This window comes from Nomascus leucogenys, chromosome 2, assembly GCF_006542625.1.
Source record: "Nomascus leucogenys isolate Asia chromosome 2, Asia_NLE_v1, whole genome shotgun sequence".
Classification (NCBI taxonomy): Eukaryota; Metazoa; Chordata; class Mammalia; order Primates; family Hylobatidae; genus Nomascus; species Nomascus leucogenys.
The window spans coordinates 141,532,328-141,558,216 of NC_044382.1; the positions used below are offsets into that span (position 1 = coordinate 141,532,328).

General features: G+C 50.5%; 1 protein-coding gene across 1 annotated transcript; it reads right to left on the bottom strand.

Annotated features, from left to right (window-relative positions):
- Positions 1-25,889, bottom strand: CHST6 (carbohydrate sulfotransferase 6). The gene is made up of 4 exons (XM_003259965.4): positions 25,394-25,889; positions 9,679-9,753; positions 2,566-7,753; positions 1-1,471 (listed from the first exon to the last, which is right to left on the bottom strand). Exon 3 carries the CDS (start codon positions 7,735-7,737, stop codon positions 6,550-6,552), a length of 1,188 nt encoding a protein of 395 aa, XP_003260013.1. The 5' UTR covers positions 7,738-7,753; positions 9,679-9,753; positions 25,394-25,889; the 3' UTR covers positions 1-1,471; positions 2,566-6,549.

The following is a 25,889-nucleotide window of genomic DNA, read 5'->3' on the forward strand; positions in this document are numbered from 1 at the left end:
TGGAAGCAAGCGTGAAGACCATTTTTATCACTGTAGGAGGACAAAGTCGTTTGGACAAGACACAAAATCCACTGGCCATAAGGAAAGGATTCACATCCAACAATATGATAAACTAGGTGAAACTTTTTGGAATTTGTGATGAGGTGGTGATTTGATTTCACAGGTATATACAAATGTTTAATCAAACTTTACACTTTATGTGATGTTGTATATCAATTATAGCTCAATGAAGCTTCTTTTTTTTAAGAAGGCTGAGGGGAAAATGCCATAAAGTTAACAAAACAAAACAACAACAACAAAAAAACAGATGACAAGCTAGGAGAAACCATTGGCACAACAAAAATAACAGCATACTCAAAAGAGGCTGCAGCAAGTCAACAGCAACATGGGCAAAGGCCTTGAACAATAAAAAAGGAATACAGTTGATTAATAAGCATGAAAAGATGTTCAGCTGCCCCAGGAATTAAAGAAGTGCAGATTAAAACATCAAGTAACATTTTTCACCCATCAGGTAGGCAAAAATTAAAACAATTGATTTAACCCTGTAGAGGTGATGGGGCAGTTGTGGCGCTGGGGACCGCGGTCTGTAGGAGTGGGTGACAAAGGCACATCAAAGGCAAAGCTAGGGGACACAGGGTCTGTGGTGGCCATGACGAGTTGACACAGTGTTGATGTGGATAATACATCTTCTTGATTGCAAAATAACAAAAATAAGGCCCACCACTGATTCCCCAACAGCCTCTTGAGAGTGGGTGGGTTCTCTGACCTATTCCAGGCAACACTGTTCCTATGCACCCATAAGCCCATCTAGTGCTTTGATTGCCCCTCCTGAGATCCCACAGCCACACAGAGGCAGCAAGCATGCCTGCCCCTAATTGTGGGTGACTGCTGGGCCTAGACACTTCCAGCTGCATCACAGGGCCTACAGGTAAGGGGGAGAGACTAATTACAGCCCTACCAGCAGGGAGGGGGCCTGGACCCTGGTGGAAATTGGAAGCTGCAGGTGCCAGGAGCCCTCCATTCTCAAGTGTCTTGGTTAGGCAATGCTACGTAACAAACCACCGCAAGACTCAAATGACTGAAACACAATAAGCACTTTTATTGCTCCTAAAGTCTTCGACTTGGCCGCAGTGCTGGGCTCAGCTGGTCTCGCTCATATGTCTCTATAGCTACTCTTCTCAAGTGGTGGACTCAGTTTCCCCACCTCTGAATCTGGGTGAACCCTGCGACTCCCTTTGGCCAGCAGAAGGTAGCCAAAATGGCTGCGTGCTGATCAGATGGGGCTCATGAGGGGCTGGCTGGTCTAGGATGGCCTGGATTGGGACACCTGAACTCTCCTTCTCACGGTCCCTGCTTGTCCAGCAGGCTGGCCTGGGCTTTCTCCCGGGCAGAGGTGGCGGTCCGAAGCAAAGGAGCAGCACGCAGGTTCTCTTCAGGTGGAGGAAAGCACAGGCGTCAGCTCAGATTATGCCTTTTTCACATAAAAAAAGATTTTCAGCTGAAGGCAATTAAGAAGTAGAAAGTGCAGGAAAAGGTCAGATTTCCCTCCCCTTTTCTGCCTAAAGGCACAATATAAATTCTCCATCACTGGAGACAACCCTTAACTCAGAGGCGGTACCAGAGGCTGCTGCAGACAAATCCTGTTGCATCAGCTTCGTCTTGGATATTTACCATCCCATAGTTTAACACCTTTGGAAGCCTAAAATTGTTGTCCTTGGTCGTCATATCTCTAAAAATTTATTGTCTTTTTAAAAAATGCTGTGTAAGACAGTGTTCCAAGCCATCGCTTTGTTACTTTTCTTTGAGGCTTATCCTGAGTGATGTTGACTGCCTGTGTTAACAAACTTTTTCACCGGGTGCAGTGGCTCAAGCCTGTAATCCTAGCACTTTGGGAGGCCAAGGCAGGTGGATCACCTGAGGTCAGGAGTTCCAGCCCAGTCTGATCGACATGGTGAAACCCCATCTCTACTAAAAATACAAAAAAATTAGCCGGGCGTGGTGGTGTACACCTGTAATCCCAGCTACCCGGGAGGCTGAGGCAGGAGAATCTCTTGAAACTGGGAGGCGGAGGTTGCAGTGAGCCAAGATGGCGCCACTGCACCCCAGCCTGGGGGACGAGAGCAAGACTCTACCTCAAAAAAACAAAAACAAAAACATTGTTTTTCTTTGTGCATCTGTCTTTTCATTAAAAAGTCTCTCTTAATCTGTTTTGTTTTGCTATAACAATACCTCAGATGGGGTCATTTGAGATAGGTGTCTTGCTCTGTCACCCAGGCTGGAGTGCACTGGCATGATCATGGTTCCATGTAGCCTCAACCTCCTGGGGTCAAGCAATCCTCCCAACTCAGCCTCCCAAGTAGCTAGGACTACAGGTGCACGACACCATGCCCTGCTAATATTTTTAACTTTGTAGAGATGGGGTCTCACTATGTTGCCCAGACTGGTCTTGAATGCCTGGTCTCAAGTGATCCTCCTGCCTCAGCCTTGCAAATTATTGGGATTACAGGCGTGAGCCACTGAACCCAGCAAGGGTCATATATAATAAATAGAAGTGTATTGGCTTACAGTTCTGGAGGCTGGGAAGCCCAAGATCAAGGAGCCAGCATCTAGCGAGAGCCTTCTTGCTGTGTCCTAGCACGATGGAAGACATCATATGGCAGAAGGGCAAAGTGAGGGCGAGAGAAAGACACAGAAAGAATGAACTCCTTCATTTAAAAGGCACCACTCTCAGGATAACCAACTCACTCCTGAAATAATGGTGGTTTTTTTAAAGACAGAGTCTTGCTTTGTTGCCCAGGCTGGAGTACAGTGGTGCGATCTCAGCTCACTGCAATCTCTGCCTCCTGGGTTCAAGCGATTCTCCTGTCTCAGCCTCCCACGTAGCTGGCATTAGAGGCATGAGCCACCACACCTGGCTAATTTTTGTATTTTGAGTAGAAATGGTGTTTTACCTTGTTGGCCAGGCTGGTCTCAAACTCCTGACCTCAAGTAATCTGCACACCTCAACCTCCCAAAATGCTGGGATTACAGACATGAGCTACCACGCCTGGGCCCAGAAATAATGTTATCTACCCATTCACAAGGGCATAACCCGCATGGCCTAATTACTTTTTATTAAGCCCCACCTCACAACACTGGGGCTCAAGGTTCCAACTTTGGGAGACACAATCAAACCATAGCAGAGCCCCAGCTGAAAACCTAAGACAGGTGGAGGTAAAGCTTTGCCTCCAAGGCCTATGCTTGAAACTGGCTCACAGGAAGTTGCACTACACTCGTCTACAGGACAAAGCAAGTCACAGGACCAGCCTGGATTCAGAGGTGGAGAAACAGACTCCACTTCTTGATGGCACGAGCCATGGTTACACAGCCCAGAGTGTCAATACAGCAAACCACTAACAGTGGTCAATGCAGTCACCCCCACAGCAACCCAGAGCTCTGTGCCCTGTCACAGCATTGGGCAGTCCCCAGTGATTAAACCTTCCTATTGGGACTGCACTCTCACAGAGATATAAGACATACGTGATCAGCACAAGTATGTACCTACCCGGCCTTGGCTTCACTGTGCCTAGTCAGCCAGGCCACTTTCTTTGTCCTGAAAGCTGACCTGAGTTCACTGTGAGGGTTGACTGTACTGCCAACGTGCAGAGAGCAAATTCAGGAGCCAGTCAAGCATGTCCTGACACCTTGGGAGTCAGGGGAGAATGGATGGGTCATACAGCAAAGGACTTGGATACAAAGAGGCCATTAATTGCAGCCATCAATAAAACTTGTGACCTAAACAGGGGCAAATGAAGCTTGTTGGGGATGCTGTTGTCCAGGCTGGAGTGCAGTGGCATTATCTCAGCTCACTGCACTCTCCGCGTCCTGGATTCAAGGGATTCTCCTGCCTCAGTCTCCTGAGTAGCTGGAATTAGAGGTGTGCACCACCACACCCGGCTAATTTTTTTTATTTTTAGTAGAGATGGGGTTTCACCATGTTGCCAGGCTGGTCTCAAACTCCTGACCTCAAGTGATCCACCTGCCTCAGCCTTCCAAAATGCTGGGATTACAGGCATGAGCCACAACGCCTGGCTTGTGGTTGACATCTTAACCCACAATATGATGGTGTAGGGAGGTGGAGGCTTTGGGAGGTGATTAGATAATGAGGGTGGAGACCTCAAGAATGGGATTAGTGACATTCTTTAAAAGGACCTGGAGACTGGGTACAGTGGCTCATGCCTGTAATCCCAGCACTTTGGGAGGCTGAGGTGGGCAGATCACTTGAGGTCAGGAGTTTGAGACCAACCTGGCCAATACTGTGAAACCCAGTGTCTACAAAAATACAAAAATTAGCTGGGCATGGTGGTGCATGCCTGTAGTCCCAGCTCTTCAGGAGGCTGAGGCAGGAGAATTGCTTGAACCCAGGAGGCAGAGAGAGGCAGAGGTTGCAGTGAGCCGAGATTGTGCCACTGCACTCCAGCCTGGGTGACAGAGCCAGACTCCATCTCAAACAAACAACCAAAAATGGCCCTGGAGAGCTGCCTCCCATCTTCTACCATAAGAGGACACAGCTAGAAGGCACTGTCTGTGAAAAAGTGGGCCCTCATCAGAAAACACTGGTGGCTTGATCTTGGACTTCCCAGTCTCCAGACTCGTGAGAAAAACATTTGTTTATAAGTAACTCGGTCTTTTTTTTTTTTTTTTTTTTTGAGATGGAGTCTTGCTCTGTCACCCAGGCTGGAGTGCAATGGCATGATCTTGTCTCACTGCAACCTCCGCCTCCTGGGTTCAAGCGATTCTCCTGCCTCAGCTTCCCGAGTAGCTGGGATTACAGGTATATGCCACCACGCCTCGCTAATTTTGTATTTTTAGTAGAGGAGGGGCTTCGCCATGTTGGCCAAGCTGTTCTTGAATGCCTGACCTCTGGTGATTCACCCACCTCGGCCTCCCACAGTGCTGGGATTACAGGCATGAGCCACTGCATCCAGCCAAGTTACCCACTCTTAAGGTATTTTGTTATAACCACCTGAACAAGAACAAAGACATTCTCTAAGCCACGTAGTACACATTCATAAATCTGGGGTTTTAAATACCTTCTTCCTATTATTGTCACAAGAGACAGATTCAAGTTTCATTTGGCTGAAGCTTCTAAAGCTGGAAGGAACCTAAAATGAGCTTCAGCTTCACGGCTAATGTGCCTCTTCTCCCTCTACGTAAAGCAAAAAATGCCAGAACTCCCTTGCCCTGCTTGCTTTGCAGGGAGTATGTGACTCCACAATCCAGGTTCCCCCAATCTGTGGCCACACCCAGGATAAGGATCAGAAGCTAGTGACCACCAGCGTCCCTCCTGGTAGCTGATGGCAAGCGTGAGGGAAACTACCTCATTTCACAAGTAACAAGGTCAGAAGTTCTGGTGGCAGCCAACACAGTTCCCAGACCAGCTCTGTGTTCCAATGTGACTTGGGTTCATTTATGTGGCTAACTCAACTTCCCTGTCCTTTCCAGAGGTTCCGTGAGCTTTTCTTTTAAACACGTACTGGACACTTACTGGCTCTCATTTCCCGAGCTCGGGACTAAACCCTCTACACATCAAGCATTCCTTTACTAAGCCCCTTTGCCCCCAGAGCTAAGAGGTGTGGCTCACAGGCAGGGATCATCTTCTGCTTTCCTCCAAGGCCTGGCCCAGAAGGACCAAGGGAAGACAGTTCCAGCCCACAGCCATTTCCCTTTCAACCTCTCGGCAAGCCTGATGAGTTCCACTCCCCCCTGACGGGCACACCTGCCTTCCAGGCACTGATCCTGCTTTCCCCTCTTGCTCTGCCACTCACTGTGCCTGGCTTGCTGCCCAGCCCTCCCCAGCCTTCTCTCCTCCTACCTTTCCCACTTATTGCCTCCTTCCAGGCTTGTCCAGGATGATAAGCTCTGGTCTCAGCATTCACAGCCTCCTCTATCTCTCAGCTGTGTCCCTGGTCATGACTCTGCTTGCTCTTCCCTAAAGCAACTAAAATGGGAAAATCTGACCCTTCTCACCCAGGAGGCAGGTCCTCTCCTACCCACTGGAGCCCCAGAGCAAAAGCTCTCTCCTCCCTTCATCCTCCTTCTCACCATGGGATTTCACACAAGTCCTTTCACTTCCAAGTTTTGCCATGTGTGCATGTGTATGTGATGCACAGACCTCTGGAGCCAGATCACCACAGCCTCTCCACTCCCAGCCAGTGCTAGGGCACCCCCTCAGCTGCTGCAGGATGTGTCCCCAGAAGGAGAGAGTTAAAGGGGAAGAAAGCCCTTGAGTAGGAGCCAAGTTATCTGAACGCACACCCTGTGCCCAGAGGAGGCGGGGCAAGAGTTACTTTCCATGATGAGTGCACCTGATGAGAAGGCAGCTCTAGAGGACTCAAAGGAAAACCAAGAATCAAGAAAGAAAGAAACGTGCAGTCCTTGCCTACTTTGGGGGGAGGGTACCACAAACTCCTTGGTCAATATAGGGACCTGCTTCTCCGTGCACCCCAGCCCCCTCTGCACCATGCACTCTCCTCCCAGGCCTAGCGCCCGCTACAATTGTGGCCTCCACTAATGACGGGGGTGCGAGGCAGTGGACGATGCCCAAGTGAAGCCGTTCAGGCCTCGTGGCAGCACCAGATCAAGAGCGAGGTTGTGCTGCTCGTCCTCAGAGTATACAGGCCGGTAGCCCAGCAGCTGCAGGGCACCAGCGCACAGTTCCTGCACGCGGCGGATCTTGGCAAAGGGCAGCGCATGGCGCCAGGCCTGGGAGACGTTGAGCGCATTCCTGGACGAAGTCTTGAAGGCTTCGCGGCGCGCACCAGGTCCAGATCCGTGGGTGATGTTATGGATCCAGGCCTCGAGCTGTGGCGTGAGACTCAGCCCAGTGAAGGCGTAGAGCGCACGGATTTCTGCCAGCGGCTCCCGCGCCAGGTCCTCGAAGCGCACCAGGCGGTAGCGGCCGCGCAGAAAGGGTGGCGGCTTGAGTGTGGCAGCCTCGGCGATGCGTACGTGGCTACGGCACACCTCGCGCACCACGCGCAGTCCGGGGTCGGCCTCCACCCACGTGCCGTTGGTGCCCAGCACGATGCCGTTATCACGCGCCAGAGCCTTGGCTGTCTGCTCCCGGGAGCGCAGCACGGCCCGTGGGTCGCGCACCAGGTGCACGATGCGCAGGTTGAGCGCGGGGTCGCTGAGCAGCGGGTAGAGCACCTGCAGGTTGAAGAAGCGCACCTCCTTGAGCACCACGTGGCTGTAGGAGCGGCAGGCCTCCCGGGCCAGGCTGAAGGGCTGCCGCGCGCACAGTGGCTTGCACACGGCCTCGCTGCTGATGGCGCCTCGGGGAAAGGCACTGCAGGCAGGTGGCGAGCACAGTGCACGGCTCACGGCCCACTGGAAGAGGTCGGACAGGTTGCGGCGCCAAGGCAGATAGGCATCAAACACGTCCATGTCGCAAAGGAAGACGGAGCGCACCAGGTCGCGCACGGCCATGTGCAGCGTTGCGGCGCTGCCCTGCGACAGGGTGGTCCACACGTGCCACGCGGGCTCCATTAGGTAGAAGACGTCGGGGTGCTGGTTGAAGAGTTGGCCCACGAAGGACGAGCCCGAGCGCCACGAGGACAGCACCAGCACATGCACACGCTCCTTGTGGCCAGCTGGGGACGAGGGCCCTGGCCGGGAAACCAGAAAGAGGAGCAGGAAGGTCTGCGCCAGGAGGAGCGCGGTCACTGCTGTGCTGGAGACGCGCGGCAGCCACATGCTGACTGCTGGGGGCCTTAGGGAGGAGAGCGCAGCGGTTAGGGGCTGCAGCCTGCACGCCCATCCCGTACCCCACTGCCCAGTGCCCGCAGGGAGCAGATTCGACCACCAGACCCGAGCCTCCCATGAACATGATGGCCTCAGTGGGGAGCTCTCCTGGAAATGTGGCCTTAAGACATAACTCAGGATCCAGTCTAGCTGAGAGCAAAAGTACAAATGCAGAAAGCGGTTGGAAATCTGTCTACATGTGAGTCCTACCTTCTTCTACATGTGAGTCCTACCTTCTTAGTTACCTACCCACATTACCGTTGTCTATTTGGAGAGGGAAATATATTTCAAACGGAATTCCTGTCTTTTGCTTAAGAATTCCTGTTAGGAAACTCTTTTAGGGTGTTGAACTGATGGGCGCTCTGGTGGATGTCACCGCACCGCCGGGCTCCCTGAGGCTCTTCCACTCCGCAGTCTGTGATCTTTTTCCTTTTTTAACTTCCCACACTACACTGACATACATAGCCTGTGATCTTAAACCAAATACTGGATCGTCCCGTGACTCAGTTTACCCATCTGTAAAAGGGGGATGATACCAGCACATAATACAGGGTTTGGGTGGATTATTGGAAAATGGGAACATGTTTGAATATCCTGGATGGACAGGAGGGACACGTAGTAATGTCCCTAACTGAAGAGTGCCCTTGCTACAGTGTGTGCTTCTGCAGTGTATGATTTTTTTTTAAATAGACAGGTATAACTTTTCTTATGGAAAATAACTTTTCTTATTGAAAATAAGCAAATAGACGCCGGGTGTGGTGGCTCACGCCTGTAATCCCAGCACTTTGAGAGGCCGAGGCGGGTGGATCACCTGAGGTCAGAAGTTCAAGACCAGCTTGGTCAACATGGTGAAACCTTGTCTCTACTAAGTATACAAAAATCAGCCGGCCATGGTAGTGGGCACCTGCAATCCCCAGCTACTCAGGAGGCTGAGGCAGGAGAATCGCTTGAACCCGGGAGGCAGAGGATGTAGTGAGATGAGATCGTGCCATTGCACTCCAGCCTGGGCAACAAGAGTGAAACTTCATTCCAAAAAAAAAAAAGAAAAGAAAATAAGCAAATAGGCAGGATGCGATGATTCAAGCCTGTAATCCCAGCACTTTGGGAGGCTGAGGTGGGTGGCAAAAAGTTTGAGACCAGCCTGGGCAACATATGGATAGCCTGCCTGTCTCTACAGAACATTAAAAAAAACAAAAAAAGAAAAGCCAGGTGTGGTGGAGTGCGCCTGTGGTCCCTGCTACTTGGGAGGCTGAGGTGGGAGGACTGCTTGAGCCTAGGAGTTTGAGGTTGCAGTGAGCTGTAATCATGCCACTGCACTACAGCTTGGGCGACAGAGTGAGACTCTGACTCAAAACATACAATACAATATCCAAATGAGCAAATAAGGCCAGGCACAGTGGCTAATGCCTGTAATCCTAGCAATTTGGGAGGTTGAGGTGGGGAGATCACCTGAGGTCAGGAGTTCGAGACCAACCTGGCCAACATGGTAAAACCCCCATCTCTACCAAAAAAAAATACAAAAATTAGCTGGGCATGGTGGTGCATGCCTGTAGTCTCAGCTACTTGGTAGGCTGAGACGGGAAAATCACTTGAACCCAGGAGGCAGAGGTTGCAATGAGCTGAGATTATGCCACTGCACTCCAGCCTGGGCAATAGAGCGAGACTCTGTCTCAAAAACAAAAAAATGAGCCAACAAATAAAGTGGACAGAGAACACGAATTGTTGCCATCACCAGTAGGGGGTGGAGTGCTGTACGCAGCATGGGCTCCAGAGGGAGGGTGTCCTGGAACCCTGTGGGTTTGCACGGAGACCAGTTGAGGCGGAGCTCGGATGGACCCAGAGAAGCAGAGAGGTGAGAGCAGAGTACTGGCCCGGCCAACTGAGGGGACTCACCACTGTCCAGAGCTGCTGGGAGAGCTGCAACGCTGATCACAGATCCATGGGAGATGACTAGAGGTTCCTCAGCACCTGGTAAAGCAGGAGGGCGATGGAGTCACACTCTACAGGGGAAGACAGCCCCAAAAGCGACACAACTTCTCTGAGGCTGGATTTCCACTTCTGTAGAATGGCATTTGCAACATTTAACCTCTTAGGGCTGTTGTGAGATGCTACTGCAAACACCTATGAAGAGAGGGCCTGGGAAAGCATTCCTTACACACATGCCCCCATTACTGTTACTGTCCTTGTGCTGAGCTACTGTTTGGAGAGGAGGAACCCCTCCCCCTGGGGAGTCTCCCCAGAGAGGAGACACCCACAGGCCACCTACTCTTCCAATCCCAGTATCTCACATGCCATCCTCTGGCCTCCAACCACCAGCCCCTTAGTGGACCTTAAGAATGTCACATAGATCGGGTACGGAGGTTCATGCCGGTAATCCTGGCACTTTGGGAGGCCGAGGCAGGCGGATCACCTGAGGTCGGGAGTTCGAGACCAGCCTGACCAACATGAAGAAACCCCATCTCTACTAAAAATACAAAATTAGCCAGGTGTGGTGGCACATGCCTGTACTTGGGAGGCTGAGGCAGGAAAATCACTTGAACTCAGAAGGCAGAGGTTGTGGTGAGCCGAGATCATGCCACTGCACTCCAAACTGGGCAATAAGGGTGAAACTCCATCTCAAAAAAAAAAAAAAAAATGTCACACATGTCTCACAGGATGGAAGGAACACTGAGCCAGCCTCCCACATTCCAAGGTCCCAAAGTGTTCTTCTCTTTGCACCTGTTGCTTCTGCAATGATCTCAAGACCGGGTGACTTTGGAAGGGAGGGGCCTGGAAGTTGTCTCCTTGCTCCTGCATCCTTTGCTCCCTGCCTTCCCCCTTCCCCTGTCCAGGTCACACTGAGAGAAACCAGGGTCTAACTTGTGAGCAGATCCCATTTCTGCCCCTTTCCCTCATCAGGAGGCAACAGGTGTGGGTGGAGGATGCCTAGCAGCTCTGTCACCAGCCGACTCCAGATCCCACAGCCACTCTGGGAAAACCTGGAAGACAGGGAGAGTAGCCACTCATCTGCTCTGCACATGATCAACGCTCCTCCAGTGCCAGTGGGCTGACGATGGTTGGCTTCCTGCCAATGGGGCGCTGAAAGAGAAGGGAACTCATTTTCTGACTTCAATGATCACAAGTGCTAGGTGCTTCAAGTCCACTGGATGACTTAACTCACCGGGCACTGAGGTGGGCATGATGATGTCAATGTTTCAGGTGAAGGACTCAAGGCTTGGAGAGACAGCAAGAAAGCTGGGACCCCAGGACTCCTGTTCCTAAGCTCCTGGCACTTCTGATCCCAGGCTGTGGGCCTCTCCCACCTGTGACTGCTCCCTGCAGAGTGCAGGACCCTGCTGCTCTGGCCCAAACACAGTTGTCCTGGCCAGCCCAGCCCTTCCCTGGGTAGGGAGGATCTTGATCCCAAGCCAAGGTGTTTGTTACCTGTGTTCCAGGAAAGCCAGAGGTCTTCTTAAGTGACTCACACACTACAGGAACTGCTATGAGATCCTATTACTGAAACTCAAGAACTAGGAAGGTGGTTGAGTGATCCTATGCCACAGTCTCCAGAAGACCAGTTCCTAGCTGCGAGCGTTCTGATAGGAGCCTTACATTCAGCACAGTGGACATTCGGGCCCAGGTTTCGACATTAGGAAGAACAAGTCAGGCAGGCCCTGTGATAGGTACTTTTGTCTTCATGATTAAATGCTATCATCCCAAGTCCCTAGGAAGCAGAAATGACCATCCCTGTCTGTTTTAATTGAAGCAGTGGGGCTCAGACACGTGAATACCCAGTAAGAAGGAGGAAGGGCAGGGGCTTAAATCCAAGAGCCAGCCAGGTACGGTACCTCATGCCTGTAATTACGGCACTTTGGGAGGCTAAGGCGGGTGAACTGCTTGGGCCCAGAAGCTCAAGACCAGCCTGGGTAACATGGCCAAACCCCATCTCTACTAAAAATACAAAAATTAGCCTGGTGCCACAGCGCGGACCTGTAGTCCCAGCTACTCAGGAGGCCGAGGTGGGAGGATTGCTTGTGTCTACGAGGCACAGGTTGCAGTGAGCAGAGACTGTGTGACTGCACTCCAGCCTGGGCAACGGAGAGAGACCCTGTCTCAAAAATAAATAAATAATAAATAAATAAATAACTAGGCCGGGTGTGTGGTGGCTCACGCCTGTAAACCCAGCACTTTGGGAGGCTGAGGTGGGTGGATCGCCTAAGGTCAGGAATTCCAGATCAGCCTGACCAACATGGTGAAACCCCGTCTCTACTAAAAATACAAAAATAGCCCGGCATGGTGGCAGGCGCCTGTAGTCCCAGCTACTCGGGAGGCTGAGGCAGGAGAATTGCTTGAATCCGGGAGGTAGAGGTTGCAGTGAGCCAAGATCACGCCACTCCACTCCAGCCTGGGTGACAGAGCGAGACTCTGACTCAAAAAGTAAATAAATAGGCCAGGCGTGGTGGCTCACGCCTGTAATCCCAGCACTTTGGGAGGCCGAGGCGGGCAGATCACCAGCTCAGGAGATCGAGACCATCCTGGCTAACACAGTGAAACCCCGTCTCTACTAAAAATACAAAAAATTAGCCGGGCGAGGTGGCACGCACCTGTAGTCCCAGCTACTCAGGATGCTGAGGCAGGAGAATGGCGGGAACCCCGGGGGGCGGAGCCTGCAGTGAGCCAAGATCGCGCCACTGCACTCCATCCTGGGCGACAGGGAGACTCTGTCTCAAAAAAAAAGTAAATAAATAAAGAAACAAACAAACATAAATAACTAAATCCAAGAACCAGACTCTCACTGCAGGGCTCTGTGGTGGGTATCGCAGTCCTGAGCCTTTGTCCAGTGCCCTTTCCCATCCTGGAAGGCCTATCTCCCCGTCGAAAGTCTTCCCTTGATGAGCGGCACATATTTATTATATGTTTACTTTTCGGAAAAGGTAACACATAGATGTTGTATAAAATTCTAAGCCACATATGGTGGCTCACAGCTGTAATCCCAGCACTTTGGGAGGCTGAGGCGGGCAGATCACTAGAGGTCAGGAGATCGAGACCAGCCTTGGCCAACATGGCAAAACCCCGTCTTTACTAAAAATACAAAAATTAGCTGGGTGTGGTGGTCAGTGCCTGTAGTCCCAGGTACTTGGGAAGCTGAGGCAGGAGAGTCATTTGAACCTGGGAGACAGAGGTTGCAGTGAGCTGAGATTGCGCCACTATACTCCAGCCTGGGCAACAGAGCGAGACTCCATCTCAAAAAAAACACAAAAAACTCAAGGTATAGATGAGGGCATTGCCAGCTCATGTTTCATGTGTGAAGACAGGAAAAGAAGCCACACTCCCTGGGCAGTACACAGCCCCACACCAGAGCACAAGGCCAGTCAGGCAGAAGGAAGTGACTTTCCTATCTCTCATGCCCTCTCCAGCCCTCCAACCTCATAGGCAATTCTGCTTTAAATTTCCAACAAGTAATTAATGGTGATGATGGTGATGATAATGACGATGAAAATGATCATATGTTTTTCAGGAGGAGGGTGGAACTAAAAAGTACAAGAGGCCATAAAGGGAATAGAAAGCTCTGTTTCTTGTTTTGGTACCCAGGAGCACCCTAAGCAGCGGTCCTTCTTAAGACACAGGAACTTTTTTTGACATTAACTGTTTTTAAAATTTATTTTTGTCCGTCCTTCCCTCCCTCCCTCCCTTCCTTCCTTCTCTCCCTTTCTTTTTCTTTTTTTTTTTTGAGACAGAGTCTCGCACTGTCGCCCAGGCTGGAGTGCAGTGGCAGGATCTCAGCTCACTGCAAGCTCCGCCTCCCGGGTTCACGCCATTCTCCTGCCTCAGCCTCCTGAGTAGCTGGGACTACAGGCGCCTGCCACCACGCCCAGCTAATTTTTTGTATTTTTAGTAGAGACGGGGTTTCACTATGTTAGCCAGGGTGGTCTCGATCTCCTGACCTCGCGATCCACCCGCCTCGTCCTCCCAAATTCCTGGGATTACAGGCTTGAGCCACTGCGCCTGGCCTCTTTCTTTTTCTCTCTCTCTCTCTCTCACTCCTCTCTCTCTCTCTTTCTTTCTCTCTTTCTTGTCGCTCTCCCTCTGTTGCCCAGGCTGGAGTGTAGTGGCATGGTCTCGGCTCGCTGCAGCCTCCCTGCCTCAGGCTCCTGTGATTCTCTTGCCTCGGCCTGCCGGGTGGCTGGGAATGCAGGCGCGCGCCACCACGCCTGGCTGGTTTTTGTATTTTTGGTGGCGGCGGGGTTTCGCCATGTTGGCCAGGCTGGTCTCCAACTCCTGACCTCGAGTGATCTGCCCGCTTCGGCCTCCCAAGGTGCTGGGATTACAGACGGAGTCTCGCTCACTCGGTGCTCGGTGTTGCCCGGGCTGGAGTGCGGTGGCGTGGTCTCGGCTTGCTGCAGCCTCCGCCTCCCAGCCGCCTGCCTTGGCCTCCCAGGGTGCTGGGATTGCAGCCCCTGCCCGGCCGCCGCCCCGTCTGGGAGGTGGGGAGCGTCTCTGCCCGGCTGCCCCATCTGGGAGGTGAGAAGCGCCTCTGCCCGGCTGCCCCATCCGGGAAGTGAGGTGTGCCTCTGCCCGGCCACCCGGTCTGGGAAGTGAGGAGCGTCTCTGCCCGGCCGCCCGTCTGGGATGTGAGGAGCACTTCTGCCCGGCCGCCCATCATCTGGGATGTGAGGAGCGCCTCTGCCCGGCCACCCCGTCTGGGATGTGAGGAGCGCCTCTGCCCGGCCGCCCCGTCTGGGATGTGGGGAGCGCCTCTGCCCCGCCGCCCAGTCTGGGAGGGCAACAAGCTGTATCCATGGACATCAGCAGCAGTTTACATATGCAAAAGAGACAAGAATGGAATAACGGAGCACTTCAAATTACTACCAGAAAAAAATACTTCTCAAGTGTGTCCTGGCTAATAGAGAAATAATTTGCCCAAACTTATAAACAAGACATTGTTTATAATGACGGTGCCACTGCACTCCAGCCTGGGCGACAGAGAGACCTCATCTCAAAAAACTAACTAAACAATTTTTTTTAAATACTCAATTCATTTCCTTCTCTCATAGTTAATAAAATATTGCATAATAAAAAAATTAAAAAAAATTTATTTTTGTCAAAATACTACACATAGCTTGAGAAAGGATAAAATATGCCTGGAGGCCAGGCACAGTGGCTCATGCCTGTAATCCTAGCACTGTGGGAGGCCAAGGTGGGAGGATCTCTTGAGGCCAGGAGTTCAAGGTTGCAGTGAGTTATATTGTTCTACTGCTCACCAGCTTGGGCAACAGAGTGTGACCCTCTTTCTTAAAAAAAATCGAAAACCTAAAACCACAGCAAAACACTCCAGCTCGCAGTTGAAGCTCACAGCCCACAGCTGAAGTACTGAGAGTACATTTCCTTTCTTGTTTTTTCTTGTTTCTCTTAGTTTTCCTTGGGGCTAATTGCATTAGATATTAGAAAGGTTGAAAGAAAAATTTAAAAGATGTGAAAAGTAGAACAAAAAACATAAATGACAGATAAAGGTTGGAAAATAGAGAAAAGATAAGATCAGCAAAAGATTCATCCAGGAAAGCCAGAGCTCGGGATCCCGATCCTGGTGGAGCTGACAATCAAGTTGGGGACACTGAAGACACATCTGGCTATGTGACGGTCAAGGGACCTGATGGTGTCCCAGTGGATGGCCTGGACATCCAGCCGTGGGAGGGTCATGCTGGTCCTGGCTGCATCCTTATCTCCTGGATTCTAGCAAAGTCCCCACCTGGCCTCCCTTCAGTCCATCTCGTACAGTTGCCCGCAGAGGTGCCTACATGACACATCTGATCCTGCCATTCTCCTCTTCAGTAACCTTCAGCTTTCCAACCTCATCTCCCATATCTCAGGCTTCAGACAGCCGGGAATCATCAGTGTTCATCAAACCAACTCCATCTCTCCCAACTCCCTCACCCATGCTCTGAGTGCCCAGCCCTGACTCCCACCGGGAGGCATTTCAGCCTCGCCTGCAGCCGCCTCCTCTGCACCTGTCAAGGCATGCCCCAACTCTGCCCTGCATTGTACTTTGCTTTCCCTTCTTATCTGTGAGCAACTGGGAACTTTGGATTGTGGTTTTTTGCAAGCGAACACCTGTTCTCCGGTGACCAGTGTGAGGCTCGGCACTGCACAGGTGCGCTGGACATGCTTGGTTCTGTCCACTCAGTACCTACTTTTCCTTCTGATAACAGTCTCTAGGCTTTTCCCTGGGGAACCACCCTCACCCACTCAAAAGTGCATGTGGCTCAGATGGGGCTGATCCACCACTCCCGGCTCCTAAGGGTCATGTGTCCCAAGGCAGGCTCACACTGACCCTGCACCCCCAGCCCACACAGAACTGTTGGCCTAGGAATGGGACATCTGCTCAACTGCAATTCTGGAGTTTTGTTGATCACAAGGGAAGAGGAAACTGCCTGGGTGCAAAGTCAACAACAGAAGAGATCTCAGCAGAGAAAGTTCACAGGCAAGCTGATGGCATCATCTAAGCATTTGGATCCAGTTATGCAAGGCTTACCCATGGACCCCTCAGCTGAGGGAAGCATTCAGCTTCTGCTTAAGTCCCTAGGAGATGAGCTTCTGTCACTTACACTCAAGGGTGGTGATTAGATAGTGACAGTGAAACCCTTGGTGGGGTGAGGTGGGAAGGGTGCAGGGACAGAGCTTCCGGGGGCTGGCCCTGCTTTGGTTCTCTCAGACAGTGCTAATTACATGGGTGTGTTCAGTTTGTGAAAGTTCACCAAGCAGTACTTTCATTATATGTACTCTGAAGAATGGCATACTTCAATAAAAAGTAAAGAATCGGGCCGGGCGCGGTGGCTCACGCTTGTAATCCCAGCACTTTGGGAGGCCGAGGCGGGCGGATCATGAGGTCAGGAGATCGAGACCACGGTCAAACCCCGTCTCTACTAAAAATATAAAAAAAAATTAGCCGGGCGTGGTGGCGGGCGCCTGTAGTCCCAGCTACTCGGAGAGGCTGAGGCAGGAGAATGGCGTGAACCCGGGAGGTGGAGCTTGCAGTGAGCCGAGATCGTGCCACTGCACTCCAGCCTGGGTGAGAGCAAGACTCCGTCTCAAAATAAATAAATAAATAAATAAATAAATAAAATAAAAAGTAAAGAATCCTGACTGAAGAAGACAGTAAGAGTCATGTCAAGGAATGTCCCAAACAATGAATGAGTAGAGGACATGAACAAATACTTGCCATTGCGATCAGATACTCTGTGGGCCACATTCAGAGGGAGGAATTCCCCAATAGCCCACATGGCTTTCTGCCGAGCACCTTAAAGTCACAGGATCTTCTAAACATCCCTTACCATTTCTTGGCCTGGCCTGAGAGACCTAGGAAGGAGCTATGGTTCTGCCTGATTTGCAAATGGGAAAAGCAAGACACCGACCAAGGATGGTTTTCCATAGCAGAGTCAAGCTGTAGCCCAGAAATCCTGGCTCTCTGGGCAGCACTCACTTCCAGCCAAACTCTGCCTACCCTCGACACAGCAGCTCCAGGCCAGGAGTGGTGGCTCACACCTGTAATACCAGCACTTTGGGAGGCCAAGGCAGGTGACTTACCTGAGGTCAGGAGTTCGGGACTAGCCTGACCAACACGGTGAAACCCCATCTCTACTAAAAATACAAAAATTTGGCCAGGTGCGGTGCCTCACACCTGTAATCATAGCACTTTGGGAGGCCCAGGAGGGTGGATCACGAGGTCAAGAGATCGAGATCATCTTGGCTAACACGGTGAAACCCTGTCTCTACTAAAAATACAAAAAAGTAGCCGGGCGTGGTGGTGGGCGCCTGTAGTCCTAGCTACTCGGGAGGCTGAGGTGGGAGAATGGCATGACTCTGGGAGGCGGAGCTTGCCGTGAGCTGAGATCGCGCCACTGCACTCCAGCCTGGGCGACAGACAGAGCGAGACTCTGTCCCCCACCGCCCTCCAAAAAAAGAAAAAATACAAAAATTAGCCAGGTGTGGTGGCGGGCCCCTGTAATCCCAGCTACTCGGGAGGGGGAGGCAGGAGAATCGCTGGAACCCGGGAGGCGGAGGTTGTAGTAAGCCCAGATCATGCCACTGCACTCTAGCCTGGCAACAGAGTAACACTCCGCCTCAAAAAAACAAACAAACAAAAAAACCCAAAACCAAAATAACAAGACACAGCAGCTCTTCTTGTTAGCAGCCTGTTCCAGCCCTGTTCATAGAATCTAAAGGAACAAAATGTAACACTACGTATAGATCCCAGGTTTAGATTTCTCTGTTTAGAGTTGGCTGGAGGCCATCCCTGTTCAAGAATCCCAAAGCCACCTGGGCACAGTGGCTCACTTCTATAATCCCAGCACTTTGGGAGACCGAGGCAGGTGGATCACCTGAGGTCAGGAGTTCGAGTCCAGCCTGGCCAACCTGGTGAAACCCCGTCTCTACTAAAGATACAAAAATTAGCTGCCATGATGGCAGGTGCCTATTTGTAACCCCAGATACTCCGGAGGCTGAGGCAGAAGAATTGCTTGAGTCCAGGATCTGGAGGTTGCAGTGAGCAGAGATCATGTGCCATTGCACTCCAGCCTGGGCAACAAGAGCAAAGCCCCATCACAAGAAAAAAAAAAAAAAAAGAATCCCAAAGGCTGGAAAAAACAGATACCCAATGGGGAGTCAGTGGCCTTGAGGCATCAAGAGCTACGACTGGGGCCAAACTGCTCTAGTGGAGCCCTGCGCATTTGGAAGGGGGAAGGCTAACAAGGAGCGAAAGAAAGAGGAAGACAGAAGAGAGAAAGAAAACAGAAAATGAGACAAAACATAAAGCAGGGAACATAAAACATAAAACAGGCCAGGCGCGGTGGCTCATGCCTGTAATCCCAGCACTTTGGGAGGCCGAGGTGGGTGGATCACATGAGGTCTGTAATCCCAGGTACTTGGGAGGTTGAGGCAGGAGAATCGCTTGAACCCAGGAGGCAGAGGTTGCAGTGAGACTAGATCGCCCCATTGCACTCCAGCCTGGGCAACAAGAGCAAAACTTCGTCTCAAAGAAAAACAAAACCAAAAACAAAACATAAAACATAAAGATGGAAGATGAGTGCTCATGGGGGGCAGGAACAAGGAATCCCTGCAAACACCATCTATGAGGGTTTCCTACATGCCCAGTCTTTCCCATCCATTTTCTGATTTGATCCTCACAGCAACCCTATGACATGGACCTGATGATCATCCCTATTTTATAGATGAGGAAAGTGAGGCGTACAAAAATTAAGGGAGGCGGGGCATGGTGACTCATGCTTGTAATCCCAGCACTTTGGGAGGCCGAGGCGGGCGGATTACCTGAGGTCAGGAGTTTGAGACCAGCCTGGCCAACATGACGAAACCCCATCTGTACTAAAAATACAAAAATTAGCTAGGTGTGGTGGCGCATGCCTGTAATCCCAGCTAGTCGAATCCCAGCTAGTCGTGAAGATGAGGCAGAAAAATCGCTTGAGCCCAGGAGGCGGAGGTTGCAGTGAGCCGAGATTGTGCCACTGCACTCCAGCCTGGGCAACAAAGCAAGACTCTGTCTCAAAAAAGAAAAAAAAGAAAAAAGAAAAGGGACTTGCCTGAAGAATTTACACAGTGGCTGCTGAGTCAGAGTTGGAAGCCAAGCAGTGTAACCTTGGAGCTCTTCGCTACATAGTGTCAAGTGGAAAACAGAAGTAACAAAGCTGAAATACATATATACATTTCTCCCATCTGTGTGTGTTCTTAGATGTGCATGTATTTTTCACACAGTTCGCTGGGTGTTAAAAATACACAAATATCAAAGAACACCCACAGATGGGAGAAAACAGTTGCAAATCATGTCTACAGAATGGGACTTGTACCTAGAATATAAAAAGAGCTCTTACAAATCAACACGAAATAGGCAAATATCCTATTTAGTTTTTTAAGAATGAGCATATTTAAGAAATATAAGAATAAGTAAATTTAAGAATGAATAAAGAAAAAAATTAAAATGAGTAAAGGATTTGAGAGAAGTTTCTCTGAAGAAGATACACAAATGGAAAGATGCTCGACCAGGCGCAGTGGCCCATGCCTGTAATTCCAGCACTTTGGGAGGCCGAGGTGTGTGGATCACCTGAGGTCAGGAGTTCCAGACCAGCCTGGCCAACATGGTGAAACTCCGTCTCTATTAAAAATACCAAAAACTAGCCAGGTGTGGTGGCAGGCACCTGTAATCCCAGCTACTCGGGGGGGGAGGGGGCAGGAGAATCGCTTGAACCCAGGAGGCAGAGGTTGCAGTGAGCCAAGGTCGTGCCATCGCATTCTAGCCTGGGGGACAAGAGCGAGACTTTGTCTCAAAAAACAGGGCGGGCACAGTGGCTCACGCCTGTAATCCCAGTGCTTTGGGAGGCCAAGGCTGGGGGATCACCTAAGGTCGGGAGTTCGAGACCAGCCTGACCGACATGGAGAAACCCCGTCTCTACTAAGAATACAAAATTAGCCAGGCGTGCTGGCGCATGCCTGTAATCCCAGGTACTCGGGAGGCTGAGGCAGGAGAATCACTTGAACCCGGGAGGCAGAGGTTGTGGTGAGCCGAGATGGCACCATTGCACTCCAGTCTGGGCAACAAGAGTGAAACTTCATCTCAGAAAAAAAAAGGAAAGATGCTCAACATTTTTAGGCAGTGGGGAAATGCAAATTAAACCACAATGACAAGTCACTTTCCATCCACCATGAAGGTTACAATTTTTAAAAGATAATTATAATAAATAATATATAATTACAAGTGTTGGTGAGATGACAGAGACGTGGGGATCCTCATAAAGTGGGAATGTCAAGTGGTGCATTTCCTGAAGAAACAATTCAGTGGTTTCTCAAAAGGTTGAATAGAGTGACCATATGATACAGCACATCCACTCCTGGGTACACACCCTAGAGAACCGAACATACAAGCCCACAAGAAAGCCTGCTCATGAATTTGCACAGCAGCATTATTCATAATAGCCAAAAAGTGGAGCCATCCCTAATGTCTATCAGTTGATGAATGGATAAACGAAATGTGGTGTAACCACACAGCAGACAATTCTCTGCAATAAAAAAGAATAAAGTACTGATATTTACAAAGTTCAATGTGAAAACACTGAATATACTATAAGCCAGTGAACTGTATACTTTTAAAATATAAACTTTGGGCCGGACGCAGCGGCTCACGCATGTAATCTCAGCACTTTGGATTAAATGGGTGGATCACCTGAGGTCAGGAGTTTGAGGCCATCCTGGCCAACATGATGAAGCCTCGTCTCTACTGAAAATACAAAAAAAAAAAAAAAAAAAAAAAAAATTAGCTGGTTGTGGTGGCAGGCACCCGAAATCCCAGCTACTCAGGAGGCAGAGGCAGGAGCACTGCTTGAACTCGGGAGGCAGAGTTTGCAGTGAGCTGAAATCAAGCCACTGCACTCCAGCCTGGGTGACAAGAGTGAAACTCTGTCTTAAAAAAAAAATATATATATATATATATTATATATATGTATTATATACTTATATATAATATATTATATACATATATATATTATATATATGTATTATATACTTATACATAATATATTATATACTTATATATATTATATTATATACTTATATATATTATATACTTATATATAATATATACAAACTTTAACATACATGAATTCTACTTCAATAAAGCTATTATTTAAAAAAAATACAGGCCAGGCGCGGGGGCTCAAGCCTGTAATCCCAGCACTTTGGGAGGCCGACGCGGGCGGATCACGAGGTCAGGAGATTGAGACCATCCTGGCTAACACGGTGAAACCCCGTCTCTACTAAAAATACAAAAAATTAGCCGGGCGTGGTGGCGGGCGCCTGTAGTCCCAGCTACTCGGGAGGCTGAGGCAGGAGAATGGCATGAACCCGGGAGGCGGAGCTTGCAGTGAGCCGAGATCGCGCCACTGCACTCCAGCCTAGGGGACAGAGCCAGACACCGTCTCACAAAAAAAAAAAAAAAAAAAAAAAATACAATGTACGGGAAATGCACACTGAAGTTTGGTGTTTATTTTTCTATGGCCAGTTTACAGGTAATTTTATTTTTATTTTTTGAGATGGAGTCTTGCTCTGTTGCCCAGACTGGAGTGCAGTGGTGCGATCTCGGCTTACTGCAAGCTCCGCTTCCTGGGTTCATGCCATTCTCCTGCCTCAGCCTCCTGAGTAGCTGGGACTACAGGTGCCCGCTGCCACACCTGGCTAATTTTTTGTAATTTTTAGTAAAGACAGGGTTTCACCGTGTTAGCCAGGATGGTCTCGATCTCCTGACCTCGTGATCCGCCCGCCTCAGCCTCCCAAAATGCTGGGATTACAGGCGTGAGCCACCGCGCCCAGCCGGTAATTTATTTTCTTATTAGTGCTTTGCTGCATTTTACAGATACTCTACATCAGACTTTTATCAGAATGATAAAATCAGAAATTTCTAGTTGGTTAAAGGAGGCTTAGATGGAGTTTGTCTTTCTCCAGCTATCACTGCACAGAGACAGGTGCCTGCAAAACCATCTCCCAGCTGACCTGAGTACCCAGTTAGCCAGAAAAGGCCACCGGCATGAATGACCCGCTCTGCACTAAAAGGTGTCAGAGCCCCCAAGCACACTCTCAACCCCAGGACTGTGGGCTGGGCCAGGCTGTGGCTGAAGCTGTGCCTGGCCCCCAAGCCCTGGCCATATCTGCCATCTCTGCCAGTCCTGGTGATGCAGCTGCATGGCATCCCCCAGAGGCAGGGGGCTGGGACTGCAAGGCCCAGATGCTGATGGAGAAAACAGATCTGCCTTCAAAATCTACTGGGAAATGAATTCTAATTAGCCTGGGAAAGGAGCCTCAAGCCTCCCTGGCTCAGAGCCACCGCCCTGGGGCATTTCAGAGCAGATAAGCAGATAGCAACACACAAACCCTTTTCCTTGGCTGGGAGCTTTAGGGATTCTCACACGGCACTTCGGCACTTCGCACAGCACCTGACTTGGTCTAAATTGTAGTACCTTACAGCTGGAGGCCATAAAGTCTGAGGGTTCCCCACTTCTGTGCAGCAAAACACGCAGAGTAAGGAGTGGGATTGTGCTTTTAGCACAGTTGCCTGTTTCCCTAAGTATTGACAGAGCCCTCTCATTACAGAGATAATCTGGAATGTTCTCTGGTTTATTAACCATTTATTTTAATTACCTTATTTTTTAAAAGTAAATCATTCTTCCAAATCAATGACATAGAAAAAGGAAGAGACTATTTTATAAGAAAATAACTCAGGGCCGGGCGCGGTGGCTCACGCCTATAATCCCAGCACTCTGGGAGGCCAAGACAGGCAGATCACCTGAGGTCAGGAGTTGGAGACCAGCCTGGCCAAACATGGTGAAACCCCGTCTTTACTAAATACACAAAAAGTAGCCAGGTGTGGTGGCACGTGCTTGTAATCCTAGCTACCTGGGAGGCTGAGGCAGGAGAATCACTGGAGCCCAGGAGTCCGAGGCTGCAGTGAGCTGAGATCATGCCACTGCACTGCAGTCTGGGCGACAGAGCAAGACTCCATCTCAAACAAAAACAAAAACAAAAAACAAAAAACACATAGTCAAATGCAACATGTGGACCTTGTTTGAATTCTGATTTGAAAAAAACATCTGCCAGGAGATACCCTAGAGGTAATCAGGTATATTTCAATATTGACTAATAGGCGATAGTGAGAAATTATTATTAATACTATTATCACTACCCAGAACAATCTTGTTCATGTATTTCTGGACCCATCTCCCCGCCCAAGACACTAGAAGCAGAATGGTGGCTGTCTCATTAAAGACAGTAGGTACAGAACACTGAGGTTAAGAGTGTGAATCCCACTTGACCATTTACTGCGTGATCTTGTGCAAGTTACTTCCCTCCTTGCCTGCTTGGTTAAAAAAAAATCTGGAAGGTCAGGTGCGGTGGTTCACACCTGTAATCCCAGCACTTTGCGAGGCTGAGGAGGGCAGATCACGAGGTCAGGAGTTCGAGACCAGCCTAACCAACATGGTGAAACTCCGTCTTTACTAAAAATGCAAAAATTAGCCTGGTGTGGTAGCCGGCGCCTGTAATCCCAGCTACTCAGGAGTCTTGAGGCAGGAGAATCGCTTGAACCTGGGATGCGGAGAGGTTGCGGTGAGCCGAGATTGTGTCACTTTCACTGCACTCGAGCCTCGGTGACAGAGCGAGACTCCATCTCAAAAAAAAAAAAAAAAAAATCTGTAAAGTGGGGGAAACAATATAACCCAACTCATGGGCTTGATTGAGAGAGTGAGTGAGTGGATATCTGTAAAGCAGAACAACGTCTGGCGCATAGTGCACTTCTGAGTATTTGCTTAGGAATCTTCCTGGGCCACACATATTCTATGAATCCAAGGGAAAGTCTCTGAATGAGGAAAACCCAAGGACAATGGCTGTACCAGATTCAGGTGCCCCAGTGCCCCAGCAACAGAATGTGGCAGGCACAGGCAGGGGCCCCACAAGGGCAAACAAAACAGAAGACGCTGGAAAGTCATGGCTTGAGGCCTGGCTTTTTCTTTGTGAAACGGAGTCTCGCTGTTGCCCAGACTGGAGTGAAGTACCGCAATCTCGGCTCACTTCAACCTCCGCTCCTGGGTTCAAGTGATTCTTCTGCCTCAGCCTCCCAAGTAGCTGGGATTACAGGCACTCGCCACCATGCCCAGCTAATTTGTGTATTTTTAGTAGAGATGGGGTTTCACCATGTTGGCGAGGCTGGTCTTGAACTCCTGACCTCAGGTGATCCACCTGCCTCGGCCTCCCAAAGTGTTGGAATTCCAGGCGTGAGCCACTGTGCCTGGCCTTAGAAGCTTGGCTTCTGAAGCCGGATTGGGTTCAAATCCTGTCTCTACTACCAGTGAGGGGTGTGACTTAGAGCAAGTCACTGTCTGGCTCTCTATGCTCCAATTGACTCTGTTTGTAGAACAAACCCAGAAAAGTTCCGGCCTCCTAGGCTGGAGAGGAGCCCAGCCCCAGCTTCCCCAGCAGCACAGCACCCTCAGAGGCCCTGGTACTCGGCCCACTCGCTTGTGGGTTTAAGTCAGCCAAGTCCTTTCTGCTCTTCAGGCCTCAGTTTTCCCATCCTCAAAAATGGGAAACTTGACTGCCTTGCCTCTGTGAAAGAGGAAGGAGAAAGTCAACATTTGCTAGGCACCTGTCCTGAGGCCCAGAGGGCCTGTCCTGAAGCACAAGATGAAGCCGTCAGAAGCAGTGACGTAGGACTCCAGTTCCCCTGGGTCTGGCTCCAAATTAACCCGCCAAGCTACTGTTTCTCAATAATTCTATGGAAAAAGCCCTTGGAGAGCTTTTGAAAGTCATGTCCTTTGAAACTCAAGTATCGAGACAAAAGGGGTTCTCCCCTCGCAGTGGGGATTCCCCTGCGCAGCCGAAGCCCCAGCAAGACACTTTCAAACCAGCGCTAGCAGGGGAGATGAACTTTCCACGTTGCTGATGGAAAAGCCACCCCCAGCTCTTCCCGCCAACCCAGGTCCCCGGCGCAGGACAGAGGAGCGTCACAGCTGGGCCACTGCCCCGGCCCCCAGCCCAACCGAGTGTGGGGACATCTCCCGTGGAGAATGAAGAACCAAAGTACCTCAAAGCTTGGCGTGTCTGTCCGACCTGGAGCGGCAGGGAGAAGGACGCTTCTCTTCCTGGGCTCAGCAAATCTACCAGACGTCGTCTCTTCCAAGTTCCACCGAACAGCCAGCTCTTTCTCTTCACTGGGAGGGTCCGCAGGGTCTCACTTGCTCCTTAAGGTCCCAAGACTATTAAGGGACACCCGGGGAGGCCGGGAAAGGGGCTCTAAGAGGCATGGACGGGAGTCGGGCGTGACCAAGCCACTGGAAGCTCCTGGAGACTCGAGGCAGAACGAATCTGGGAACAGGGCAGGAGTCCCAGAATGGGATGTTGAGGATGGGGGTGTCCTGGGGCTACCACAGGGAAGGACCCGGCGCAGAGCTCCCTCTGGGACGCGGCACTGCGGCCTGTGCCCTGTACTCCCTGCGCGCCGGCCAGCAACCCTCGGCGCTGCCCGGTGTAGCCCGCCCGAGCGCACACAATGAGGCGCTTTCAGACGTGGCTGCGGTCCC

Bases quoted from the DNA above. Each gene is read 5' to 3' on its own strand.
- CHST6 (XM_003259965.4), bottom strand. From the start codon at position 7,737: ATGTGGCTGCCGCGCGTCTCCAGCACAGCAGTGACCGCGCTCCTCCTG.